This window comes from Neopsephotus bourkii, unplaced genomic scaffold, assembly GCF_033783945.1.
Source record: "Neopsephotus bourkii isolate Nb327-2 ecotype Australia unplaced genomic scaffold, CSIRO-AGI_Nbou_v1 NB_272, whole genome shotgun sequence".
Classification (NCBI taxonomy): Eukaryota; Metazoa; Chordata; class Aves; order Psittaciformes; family Psittacidae; genus Neopsephotus; species Neopsephotus bourkii.
Genome location: NW_026900781.1, coordinates 11,604,974 through 11,617,785, shown reverse-complemented (window position 1 = coordinate 11,617,785; position 12,812 = coordinate 11,604,974). Strand labels below are relative to the sequence as shown.

Genomic DNA, 12,812 nt, shown 5'->3' with positions numbered 1-12,812 from the left:
TTATTTTTTTTAAACAGTACTTGTCCAAGTATGGACCCCTGAGGGACACCACTCATCAGTGATCTCCATCTGAACATTGAACCATAGACCACTACCCTCTAGATGCGACCGTCCAACCAACTCCTCATTTGTCAAACAGCCCATCCATCAAATCCACCTCTTCAGTTTAGAGAGGAGGCTGTTGTGGTGGACCTTGTCAAAGATAGATGACAGCCTGCTGGATAGATTCAACAGGTTACCACCAAGATACACTACTGTTTAAAGCACACTCTGAGATATGTTTCCCCATCTGCCTTTCAGTGTAGCTCACATTTTGAACAGAGATCTTAAAACCTGAAGTAATCAAGATACAGATTAGAATGGAGGTGGCATGAAACCTAATTATTCGCCTCCATATATGGCTTTTGTGCGGAGTTATAAAACATCTGTCAGTATTCCATGGGCAGGCATCCAAAGTGACCTGGAAAAGCCAACTTGATTCACCAAAGCTATTGCTTCTGTGCCTCTGCAGGAACACATGATACTGTCAGACACTGCTCTGCTCTTACTTGAGGGGGTGGGGGAACACACAAGACTTCTGTGCATATGAAATAACAAACCCTGTTCCATACAGTATGCAGTCCTTTCTCTTGGACCAGCAGTTACCTGTAGTTTTTTGTGATGGAGTTATAAATCTGCATCTTTACAAAACCACCTAAGTGGTTAAGACCCGGTATAACCATGGTGTACTTTACTGGAACAACAGCCTTAGGATGCTCTCTAAACATAAATTAATTTCAGGGTTTATCAGAGGACAAACTTCCTTGAAACACTTCATACAAAAATAACTAAGGGGCAATACTGCAAGATAGTTCAGGTCAGATTTTGACAAATTCTTTCCAGTCTAAATCCCGCAAAACCCTACAGAACAATTCCGTATCTTACACTTAATGCAGGCTGCCAACGTCTAATGGTATAAAATGTCTTAGAATCCAACTGATTTTTAAACCCACTTTTTCCTGTTATTCCAGCTTGAAAGTACACAACTTCCTAAGTCCAATCTTTGATAACGAGCCACCCATAAATCAGACATCCATGAGGGTTTGTAAATGATCATTGATGTAATGTCTGAAACCAAATTTGCATACGAACACTAAGTTATTTCACAACAGGCACACACTATGTAACCTAAACCAATAAAATACTTTCTTGTGAAATGATTCAATCATTTTCTAATAGCTTACCAACTTATGAGGAACTAAAGGAACATATATCCAAATACTGCGGTATATAAAGCACAGAGGAAACCACACTTTTTAAAAGGTACTGTGAGCATTTTAAACAATCAAGTAAGTAACTGTAACATCACAGAGGGGTAATATGGTAAGTTCCTACAGTGGAAAATTGTAGCAAGCTGGTGTTCACCATATACACTGGCATTTGCTTTTAATTTTTTAGCATTGTATTCTTGAGCATGGACCATGAAGCCAGATTGGTCCTTTTCATTTGGTCATTTCTTTACCCAACATCATCACCTTTAAGTGCTGTATCATAAGTATTACTGCATCAAAACAGTCATTACTGAAACTTCAGTATCTGACTTTGTGAACTCTTTGAGAGCTAAGGTATGCACAGATACTCACTTGTTCCGCAGACAGCCAAAAAAAAGGCCAAATTCTCTTTGATAACACGTTACTACAACACTACTGAGTTTCTGATGTCTAAAACCACCTTCCATAGCTTGACCTAAATAAAATGTTTTGTTGAATGAAGTATATGCAGCATTTCCTACAGGTTAAATAGGAAATACTTCAGATAAAATATTATCAGCAAAAGACAAATGCAACTACTGCAGTCCAAGAAAAGGCAGCTTTTTACAGGTAATCAACATGACACACATACAAAACAATCTTGGGGAGGGCAGATTCTCAGATCACTGCAATTCCATGTTTAGAGGTCTGAATAACATCAAATTTCTGAACCCTAGCTTTTCCACCAGTGAAATCTGGGGAGAAAGGGGAAGAGGGAGACATGTAGGGAAAGCATTCCCATTTGACTTCAGTGGACTTGAGAACAACCCCTGAGCACAATGTGGATACACAGGCTGTAAACAAACCTACCTACAACTTGACAAAGATGTAAATAACAAAGGAAGTAACACAACCTAGTAAATGTTTTCTAGGCTCTGGTTCCTAACAGAAGCATTTAGTTGCACACAAACACCACAGTAAGACCATGAATGATAAAGTAATTAATAATCAGCTCCCAGACAAATGGAACTTGCTTCCACTACTTTAAGAACTGGGGAGAAGTTTTTAACAGCTGTTTTCCAGACCACTGTCACAAGAAGGAATATATTGTGCACAGAAAACAGAAGGCACAGCTGGAGAAACATTTATTTTAGAAGCACAGATGAATAAAGCAATCCCTTCCTCAAACAGCCACTAACTGTTCCCATGCCACTGTAACTTTTGACAGATTATTGTAAACCAGTTTAGGAACAGATCTGCATAAATACAATCCTTCACGTCTTTTGTGGCAGTAGCTAGAGAAAGAAATGGTGACTTAGTTATATTTAACCCACAAAAGCTCCCAGGTCTATTTACCATGAAGCCTCACAAACAGATGCACCACCACAAGCGAGAAGGCGGCTTGTGGGCTGCCAAAACTACCACTTCCACAAGAAACACTGGCCATAGTTATCTGTGCCATAATTAGTCTTCCTACTTTTCTAATCATGATAATAAAACAAAGCAAGCTCCTACTCATTTTAGACAACAGCACCCTACAGGAAACATTAAATATCCTTTGCCCAGTTTATCTCTTCGACTAAGAGCACTCTTGAAATTCAATACATTTCAGACTTAATAAGCATCAGGCATAACAGAAGTCAAATGGAGACAATAAAAAGTCAACAGCTAAAGCTCTGCTTCAGCACACTCCTAAGTACAAGGTCAACCCTGAGTTCACCATTAACTTGAGTTTGGTTTTAACCATGACATATTAGGGATACCTTTTGTTCAGCTTACCTATTGACTTGCCTGCAAGAGGTGGAAATTCTGTAGTTTAAGGACTGAATTCACTAAAGACCTTACATGAAGAGAATGAAATGCAGAAATTCCCAGCAGCACCTGAGAGCTAACACCCGCTTTACCCACTATTTTGGCATATTTTCATGAAAAGTAGAAAGCAGAAAAGGAACAAACAAATTTAAGGTGACAGCTGTTCCCAAAGTAAAAATCACACAGCAGGATCTTAAGGTATAGCAGAGCCCAGCCAAACTCCCCAACTCCCCTCCTTCCAAGGTAAGTTGGTTTAAAGAAGAAAGCAAAACAATCCAAAAGATAAGACCTGCAGCCAGGTCCCAGCTTTTTCACTGCTCAACAAGACACTGGAAGTCAAGTCATTTCAGCTCTTCAAATCAGCTTCCCTTCAGTAAAATGGGGAATACTACTTCATGTTAAAGTGTTGGAGACCTACAAACCTCTGCTATATTAGATGATTAGCCGAAATAAGGCTACTTTACACAGAAAAGGACTACAAACCTCTTACATAACCATCTGCTATGAAAGGGGCCTGAGCACAAAGGAGGTTTGGTAAGGGGGAAAGGGGAGAGGGAATGTTGTTTATGTTTTGTTTGACCTGCACACATAAGAAAACTTACCTTTACTATAAATAAGTAACACAATCCCCCTAGTGCGTTACACTGACACTGTAATTACTTCTTCCTTTGTCACTTAAATTTTTTTGTTATTAACAGCAGCAACAACAAAATCTGAGACTGGATGCCAAAACTACAGCTGTCAAACATGGGAACACCAGTCTCAAAACATCAATTGCACAGAACAAGAAATTAACCTCAAGATGGCTGTAACAGTCAACAACAACAAAGTCAGTATTTACCATGGAGTCCCCCACACCTCTTACCTCGACCATAGGGCGAGCACTGTCATGGATTGAAAGAATGTGCGTAATGTTATTCTTACTCAATTGCTCTACATCTCGGGCATCTGTAATAAAGGGAAGAAAAGGAACAGAATTTCTTTAACCTCTTGAAATAGCCCACTCTGCATGTTGAAAATCACTTATCGTGTACTTTTTTTTTTTTGAAGCTTCATGAAGTAAAGCAAAACCCCAAATGCAGCTGTTCTAGAACACCATCAGTGCGGGTAATGGGAAGACACACTTCTAACTCCAAAGCAAATTATATACTATATAAAGAACCAGCTTAAGTGACTCAGGAATATGTTCTTAAGTCAGAAGTTTCATGTATTTTGCATCTGAAATGTAAGTCTGTGTATGCCCATGTGCAGGTGATGGCCATCTGAACAAGCAGTCAGAGCTGTACAAGAAATAGCTTACCTCTTATCTACCCACAAATACCCCTTCAGGAGATGCAGTTTCACTTGGAAGACAAACCTTGTGATATCCCGGGCTGAGAAGTGAAGCCACTGTAACACTTGAATTGAAGTAAACTCAATTGAGGAAATTGGGCAAATCAAAATGATAACTAGATTCTTATTTCCTGGAGACTAGTAGGGTAAAATGTGCATTTAGCCAATACATACCATAATTTTAATTCTGAAGAGAGATCAAGGTGATAAACAGCACAATGTGTGAAAAAGCACAATGCTACAGCAAGGAAGCGCAGTTGTAAAAAGGTGTTTCCTAGACCTGTAACCAAGTGTTTCAAACGTTCAAAACTGGAAAGCACACTAGGGCGACTGAAAATTTGATGCTAGATATTGTGAAAACATAGGTTTGTTTCTATGAGAAAGAAGGTAAAATAGATCCTCTATCATGAGTGAGCAACCTTCCCCATATTAAACCATTAATGTGCTAGAAAATTACCTCGAAGAACCACTAATTCAGGTAAAAATTAGTTTGTGTCCATTTACTTTTGACCTATTTTGCTTGAGAATGGCACAGTACACCATGGCAATTACAGCAGTAGTTTTGTGAACACCTGCCTTGCAAATCTGCCCATACAATCTGTTCACATTAGCCTGGTTGCACACAAAAAAAAGAGCACTGACCACAAAGGTTTCAAACTGTCTCTCTCTAGGTACAAAAATAACAATAGTATCACCTGGACATTCTTTATGTACTTGCAAGAGTTCAATTAGCATCTCTTACTTCATCTTATTCCACTCTACTATAAAGTTTCAGTGCCTTCTCTACATCACAAAGAGGAATTGGGCATTTAATTATACTGCTCCATAGACAAGACCCACATGAGCACAGGAACAGGCAATAAAATTTAAACCTAATCCAATTCTGAAAGCTTCTCTAAGGCTAATAGAACAGAGAGACAGGTCAAAATTGCATTGATTTCACTTGCTATTGGTCAAGCCTGCACAACCACCACAGATGCCTAATCCTTCAGGAGAAAATTAGCTGATTTAGGTCTGAAACAGAATTAAAGCCTAGCTTCACAGAACAATTAAACTTTCCTAAAAAGATGTCAGAGTAAGCATCTCAAAGAAGAAGCACAAATGTTTGCCAGGGGAAGTCTTCTAATTCCCCTGATCTCCAGATTGTTTAAGTTTATAGGGCAGTCGTGATTCCTCAGAGAACACCTAAGCAGACAAGGAAGTCCAGAAGCCAGCCTAAATGTCCCTAAAAATCACTGCTTTCTGTTCTCCAAAGGCTAAAGGCATATTTCAGAACCTGCTGGCTAGAACTCACTGTGTTAATACATACCACCAGACATGGCACAATACTTAGCACCACCAGACCCCCAATCTCTGATTACCAGTATAACATGGTAAGAAATAGCTTCCCACACAAGGCAAACAGCTTTAAAAGAAGATGTGATCCAAATTAAATACTGAGTGCTTTGAATCACTGTGAAAGGCCTAATGGACACAGCACAACTCGAAAGGACTGAACTATTTTAGTTCTTCAGTTAATAAAGGACTTAGGCTAAAGGAATTTCAACACATCAAAACTATAGACAGCAAGATTTCAGATATTACCAGAAACAAGGTGGAAATGGCTAAACCAGACCTACATCCCAGGGTAACCAGCAGGTCCTCAATATCTTTAGGAAATAACCACTCAAAGCACAAACATACAGGAGAAAAAGCTTCCCAGACAATGACTATATTATCTGGACCCAGACTTTAAACAGTTTATAAATGGGAAATTCCCCTGGTTCCCCTGGCACCTGCCATAAGCCTCTACAGATACTCCAGATAAAGCTACTTAAACAGCAGTAAAAATGAGATATCCTGTCACTCATGGTCTCATACCATAGATTACCGAAAAAATTAAGGGGCTATGCAAAGAACCACCAAAAGCCAGAAGAATCACTATTACCACAGCACAGTGCTGTGCAACTACATGCAGGCTTGCATTTTGAAATCGTTGTATGCAACACTCCATTTCCAAATTTAAAGATGAAATAAACCTATTAGAGTCCACCTTGTTTGCCTGCAAAGGGTCCATCACATATGGTATTATTCTTCACAGTAGGTTACCTCATATTCCTTCTCATACAGCACTTCTCAGTTGATGTGGACTTTTGAGTAAAGCCTTCAGGAAACTCCTTACAAAAAAGGACACAATTCACATCGGAGAAGTCTTCCTCTCTCTCTCCCTCCCACACCCACACTTCACTTCTTTTCCCTCAGTTTCACTCTATGACTCCTGCCTTATTCTCTTCATACACAGAACTGCAAGCACTCAATTGCAAAAGCAATGGCAGTCATCAAAATAGTACTTGGGGGGTGGGGGGTGTGCACTGGGTGTGTGTGCCAGAATTTGTCTCTCCTCACCTTTGGGAAGCCTTACTGTGTGGGGAGCAAACAGCCTAGCTTTGGAGAGAACCAGAGACAGGTACCTGCCTAAGGGAGAACCTCCTCTCTAGTGGTTTGGAGCATTAAGAGCTAATACTGAGAATGGCCTCCCATCAGTAAAGCTTTGGTCCAGACTCCATCTGCACTTACAGACACACACAGACAGAGAAACTACGCACATAAACAAAACCTCCACATCTCCTGTCCCCATTTCACACTATGTTCTAATACATATTTTGTCCCACCATCTCAGAATGACCTTTTCAGGGAGCAAGAAAGGTGGGAAAAAGGGTCCCGTACTCTGTTTAATAAGAGTAACTATAAGCATCTTCTTTCAAACCATGAACCTGAAAAAAAAGAATCTTTACCCTCTCCTGTTTTCAGTACCTGAAATAAAACCTTAGAAAAGGGGACTCCCCACCTCCCACCCTCCCAAAAAATAAAGCAGCTGATAATAGGTATTAACTGGATATACATAAACACAGCAGAACCACTTGGTGGGCACTGCCTTTTTAACACTTATTAACTGGAAGGGCAGAAACTTTCCCTAGACTCTCCAGCTCATCCACAGCAACACTGGACTCTTTGGGGGGAATTAAACCTCATATTGTGGCTTTCCCCTTCAAATCAGGAAGCCCCCAAATATTCCATTGGAAAAACTTGAATCTTCCAAATATGATTATAAGGAAGGACACAAGGTCTTTAATATTCAAGGTAGAAATACTCCTGAGTCTGTGGTGCTCACTACTGCTACACCTTTTGGTGCCAAATAAGCATTCATTTAGTGCCTCCTATCAGAAGAAACAGGGTTTTTTTTTCTATTTGTGCAGAGAAACAGGCTAAAAAGCCCTGTCATATCAGTCTCTTGAGGGACAAAGCACCTATTTTCATCATGAGCACAGATGCCTTTCAAGGGACATCAGGTTTCCAATGCAGTAGACACGCCAGCATGCAATCCCACAATAAACTCTTTGTCTTTTGAGAAGACTGAATTTCATCTGTAAGGTACATGTGGAGCAACCCAAAATTTTCTCCAAACTAGAGGCAGGAAGGTTAACTACTTCTTTCTCTTCCCTCAGTTTTCTCTTAGCCACCAGTCTCCCACCTGCAAAGAAATAACTCTTCATTAACTTTCAGTGAGGAAGCCCAGCAGCTCAGTTTTCTTTGGGCATTTAGATCAAACTCAAGTCTTGGCATTTTGTATGGGCAACTGTGGTTCTTCTTAAATTTTTCTGCCCTCTAGCTGTCCAATCTCATACACACTCTCTCAGCAACATACCAGTGTTAACATGCTATTAATAAGCAGAATCATGCTTATAGATCTTACAAGATAATACGCACTTAAAGACATGCCAAGATCTATGATTTTTCAGGAGTTTTCCAGAGACACACTCAAGTTATGTGGACTTGTGGAGATTTTTTTAGCATGTTCTTCAGTGTTTTCCATATCAGGACTACAAATAAATTTCTATCCTAAAGACGCTATGGTGGCTATAAAAGCCCCTTTCATTCCATGTGCCCAAAAGTCTGAGTAGCAGAAGACAACAAACCTTTTCTGCCACAGATTTATTTCACAAGTTTTTCCTCAGTTTATCTCTCAGACAGAGATCTCGTCAGCAGAGGAGTCTGCACTTGCTGTCTGTCACAGATTGTTTTTAAGTTGGTTACACCTAAAAAGACAGTAAGAAACCCTATACATAAAGTAGAAATGAATAATAATTCCCCAATCAGAACAACTGCTGGATACCTCCTCCGCAGGTAACAGCTATCCAGGATTACAGTGTTTAACATCTTTAACATCCTGCCTTCACTCAGCAGGGAGGCACCCATCTGGAACAACTGCTCCTATTCCCAGTCTGTCAGTGTCCCCAGGGTTATCCCATGCAGCAAGGAGACAGGAGTGTGCCTGGAAGAACCATTTTGACCTAGCTATAGAAACCCTGCGGGCCCGGCTGCCTGAAGAGCTCTCCTCCAGAGGGCAGATCAGAGCACTTGCGAGAGATTTCCCTGACCCGCCTTCCGCAGATGCTCCCTCCTCTCTACTACCCCCTGCACAGAGGCCATGACGGGGCTACGAAGCCTCAGCACTAAGTCCGGGAGAGATGCACAATGCCAGGGATCCAGTATTACTCCTCTTCCTGAGAAGATGCCACCTTATTCAACTCAAGCTAGCTGGCTCAAGCTGAAGAAATAGGCGCATGCTCTAACATGCATTCCACAAAATAATTGTGTAAACCATGTCTTTGAAAGTGTCTAGACATTTCAACTGCCCAAACTGGGATACTCTAACCAATCCCAACTATATATTCTGCTGAGCATTTCTCAGCCAAGGATCCCCTTTATGGCAGCCTCAAAACTTCTTAGTCTCTTCTTCAAGAAGTGCCACACATCAGAACGTGCCCCAAGAACATGGCAATCAAACTCTGCTCCTAACTGGGATGACCTCACTGCACAGAGGGCTCATGCAAACTGCTTTTAAGCAGGGCAGGAGCGGGGAGGCGCTGAGAAACAAGGCATGCAGAGAGTTGGCTGTTGTATTAGTGAAGTACTGTAACACCAACCTTCTCTCTTCCTCTCCAGGTAAGAGAGCTAACTTAAGATTGTAACAGCAGATACTCATGATGATAGAACATAATGGTTAAATGCATTATGTGCAAAGGTCATAGCAATAAATAAATGAACATTTTGTTTGTGTTCTAAATCAATTTGATAAACAGAACATCGAACACAAACACTGGGATTAAAGCCAACCCACCCTTACACTTTACGGCAGTAGCTGAAGCATTTCAGCCTCTGCTTTTTTTTTCTGCCCGACTTCCAGAAGCACTGCCCACTAACACCACCTTCATGTGCATGCCTCTACTCTGCGTGTAAGTGCCCTGACATGCCATTTAAGCACCATTTGCAAGGCACACAGTTGAGCGGCCAGAGAAGCACCAGCCAGAGGGCCTCAGGCCCTGGGTTCCACAGAGATGCTGACTCACTCTACAACCCTGGCCAACTCCCCTTACCTGGTTCACCCAAAACCAGAACTGCACCAAGAAACACATGCTCTGGCTAAGTATTGCTCCCCTGGCTGGACTACCAAGGTCTTACTAGATGGCCACAGTGAGAGGGGCAGATTGAGAGCCATGTTCCCTGAGCCCATCCTGCCAAACAGCTTGAAACCTAAAGGACTCCACTATCAAACATCCTCCCATCCTACCCCTCTCCTAAATTTCTTGACAGGAAAAAAAAATGAAATAAAATAAATGAAAATGAGGAAGCAACATGGCTGCGACCAACTTAGTTTTGAGAGCACTCTGACATACCACTGCAAGGGAGGACAGCAACAAAACTATCCTTTTTCCCCTTGTTTTCCTTTTATCTTGCTAGCTTTCTTTTTTCTCTCCTTTCATTACCTACTTCCACCAGTATAAACTCACCTCCATCCTCTCATTTCCCTTACCATGGCATGATTAACTCCCCTCAAACTGATATACTTGCATTTGCATCCCAGTGTGACAAAAGGCAGCCTTTAACTTCACGTGTACCTCTGGGCTGCCTCACAAGGTGCTCAGCTCCACTTCCCAAGGGGCAGTAAACACAGGACCAGCAACGCAGAAGCAAGTAAACTGGGCAAAACCCACTGAACTCACAGGTTTTGGGATAGAGGGGAAAAAGTAGAAGAGGGCATGAGGCAGAGAGGAGGTGCAGCACCATCTAAATCTAATGCAGATGGTGTCCAGTCTTAATAGACCGCTGTGATATCAGCCAGATCAGGAAGGCCAGGATATCACAACTGCCCCTATGAGTCCTGCTTTGCTTTTGTACTCAAGCATAGCAGAAACAGTCCGCAGGTATGAAAACGACTGTATGGGCACAATTGGCGACTTTCAGAACAGGTCATTTATTTGGATGCCTACATTAAGTTTCCTGTGTTTTCTAAATATGGTTCTGTCTTTCTGTACACAAAAAATAAGCCTCATGAAAAAAAGGAAAACCAAATCCATATAATATTACATCTGTGACAGAGGCAGTACAAGTATCAGTGGTCAGACAGCAATATGCAGACCTATCAGTCTCACAAGCAGTGATAACAGAACTCTTTAGCAGTTGTTATAAATAACCAAAATAATGAAAGCAACGAGCAGAAGGCATACTAAGTGTTTACTTATAAGGAAGGCTTGAAATAAGCCTTACAAAGAATCTGTCTGGCTCACAGGCCGGCCTGCCTGCCAAGCACAGGAATCATTTAAGGCAGGCCAATGTTTAGGAATTCCAGCTGAAGCATGCTCCGAGGAGATGGTGTTCATTTTTCTTCTCTTAAAGTACTTGCAGAACAGCGCATGGATGAGAGAGCAGACAAGTTCTTCTTTAGGTGCTACCAGGTGCATCCAGAAATGAAACAAGATGGGATTAAAGAAACTGCAGAGATGTAAGTGAATTCCATAGGCCTGTAAAACACCTTAAGGCCCCTGCTAAGTAATCCTAGAGATAATGATAGAACTGATCTTACCTTTAAAGTTGCCAACGAACAAGCCAGGCAGAATCTGTGAGAAAGAAATATAGCATCAAATACAGATATCTTGTGGTAAGACAAATTGACAAAGTTTAATTTGCATACAGGATGGAACATACTACTTCAGCAGACTATTGTCAAACACAATCTAAAAAGCACTGACAACATTTTGTGCCTCTCTGCAACCTTCTCAAACTACATAGCTTTAGGTACTCCACACTTTTGAGAGCATTTGTTGGCAGCCAGGGGTTTTTAATCATGGGGACACTCACACAAAGGAGGCTCTCAAAGGATAGCAAAAGTGGTTTACAAATACCAAATGGGCCTCACAGCACATCCCTCCCCCCAACAGCAGGAAAAGAGTTACCCTCATTTAACTAATGATGAAACTTCATACAAAAAGGGTGATTTGCCTGAGGTTGCTAAGCAAGCTGGACAAAGCACTGCAAAACGACATCCTTCCAGTCTTCTGAAATGCAAAGCCATGCAAGTCAAGGGCTGCAGCACTGTGGGGTTCTTCCATAGAGGAAATCTCTCTTAAGAGAACTGATGAAAGTCCTCAAGCTGCATGTTTCTCTCCCAGATCTACCCACTTACACCAAAGCTCCCAAGTCTGCACAGTGCTCAGTTGCAAGACTTTAACTGGGGAGTTTCAAGGTCACCCTGAGGACCACACTGTGCAATCTGAGGACATTTGTGCACACACACAGAGAGGCAGGTGACACTGCAGCACTACCCCTCCCATCCTTTCATAACCCTCCCAACTTGCCAACAGCAGTAAGGACATGAAAAAAAACCCAGGCACACCAAAACCACATTTTTTGGCCATGAATTCTGTCCTCTGCCACCTGAAGTCTCTGACCCACGCCCATCTCCTTTGAAGAGACCAGAACTGCAGTGATGAAACCATATGATCCATTTACTTCGGTGCATGCAGAGCATACCACCAATACAGATATGTCAGCGCTGACTTCCTAAAGCCTTAGCAACACCCAAGTGTCACCACAACAGCAGCAACAGTCTCTCAGGCACAGCTATTTAAAGGGAAAACTCCACCCATTCTGCTCAGCCCCGCAGCCGCGAAGTTCCGAAAGTCATGAAGGACTTTTCATCGGGGATTATCACCCCAGCCTCTGTTTCACTGCAGCCTTCCCACCGAAAGGCGACCCAGTTTACCACGCAAAGGTTAGCAAGGCGGTAGAAGGGCCTGCAAAATAGCTTATGACCCGCCTTAATTCCAGGGCTTTCATGTGATAAAAACATGTTCACTGCTACTTATCTAGCCTTGCAAAAAAACAAAGCCTGAGCACTTCTCACACACTCTGCAGCTTCACTTTGTGCAAACATTCCTCCCTCTCAGCTTTGCTGGATGATCTCTCTTATACCAGCTCTAATCACAGCACTCAGTTCCACCAGTGATATTGAAAGACCACTTCTCTGGGGCCCTTGGTGTACCCTGAACTGCTTACAAATCAAGGGTTGCTTGACAACACCAGCTAGATAAGAAAATGTTCCTTTAGTCTGGTACAAAC

The 12,812-nt window shown here is 41.8% G+C and overlaps 1 protein-coding gene across 11 annotated transcripts in view; it reads right to left on the bottom strand.

The window, feature by feature from the left end:
* DUSP22 (dual specificity phosphatase 22) overlaps window positions 1–12,812 on the bottom strand; it is a 42,654-nt gene that overhangs the window by 24,878 nt on the left and 4,964 nt on the right. For 6 of the 11 annotated variants that reach the window (XM_061346603.1, XM_061346599.1, XM_061346606.1 and 3 more), the window contains exons 2-3: window positions 11,278–11,311; window positions 3,907–3,989 (exon numbers count right to left, since the gene is read on the bottom strand). In XM_061346603.1, coding sequence (XP_061202587.1) covers window positions 3,907–3,915 — 9 coding nt within the window. In that variant the 5' untranslated portion in view covers window positions 3,916–3,989; window positions 11,278–11,311. Of the gene's footprint in view, window positions 1–3,906; window positions 3,990–8,329; window positions 8,345–11,277; window positions 11,312–12,812 lie in introns of those variants that run through there. The other 5 variants (XM_061346598.1, XM_061346604.1, XM_061346600.1 and 2 more) reach the window with 2 other exon arrangements.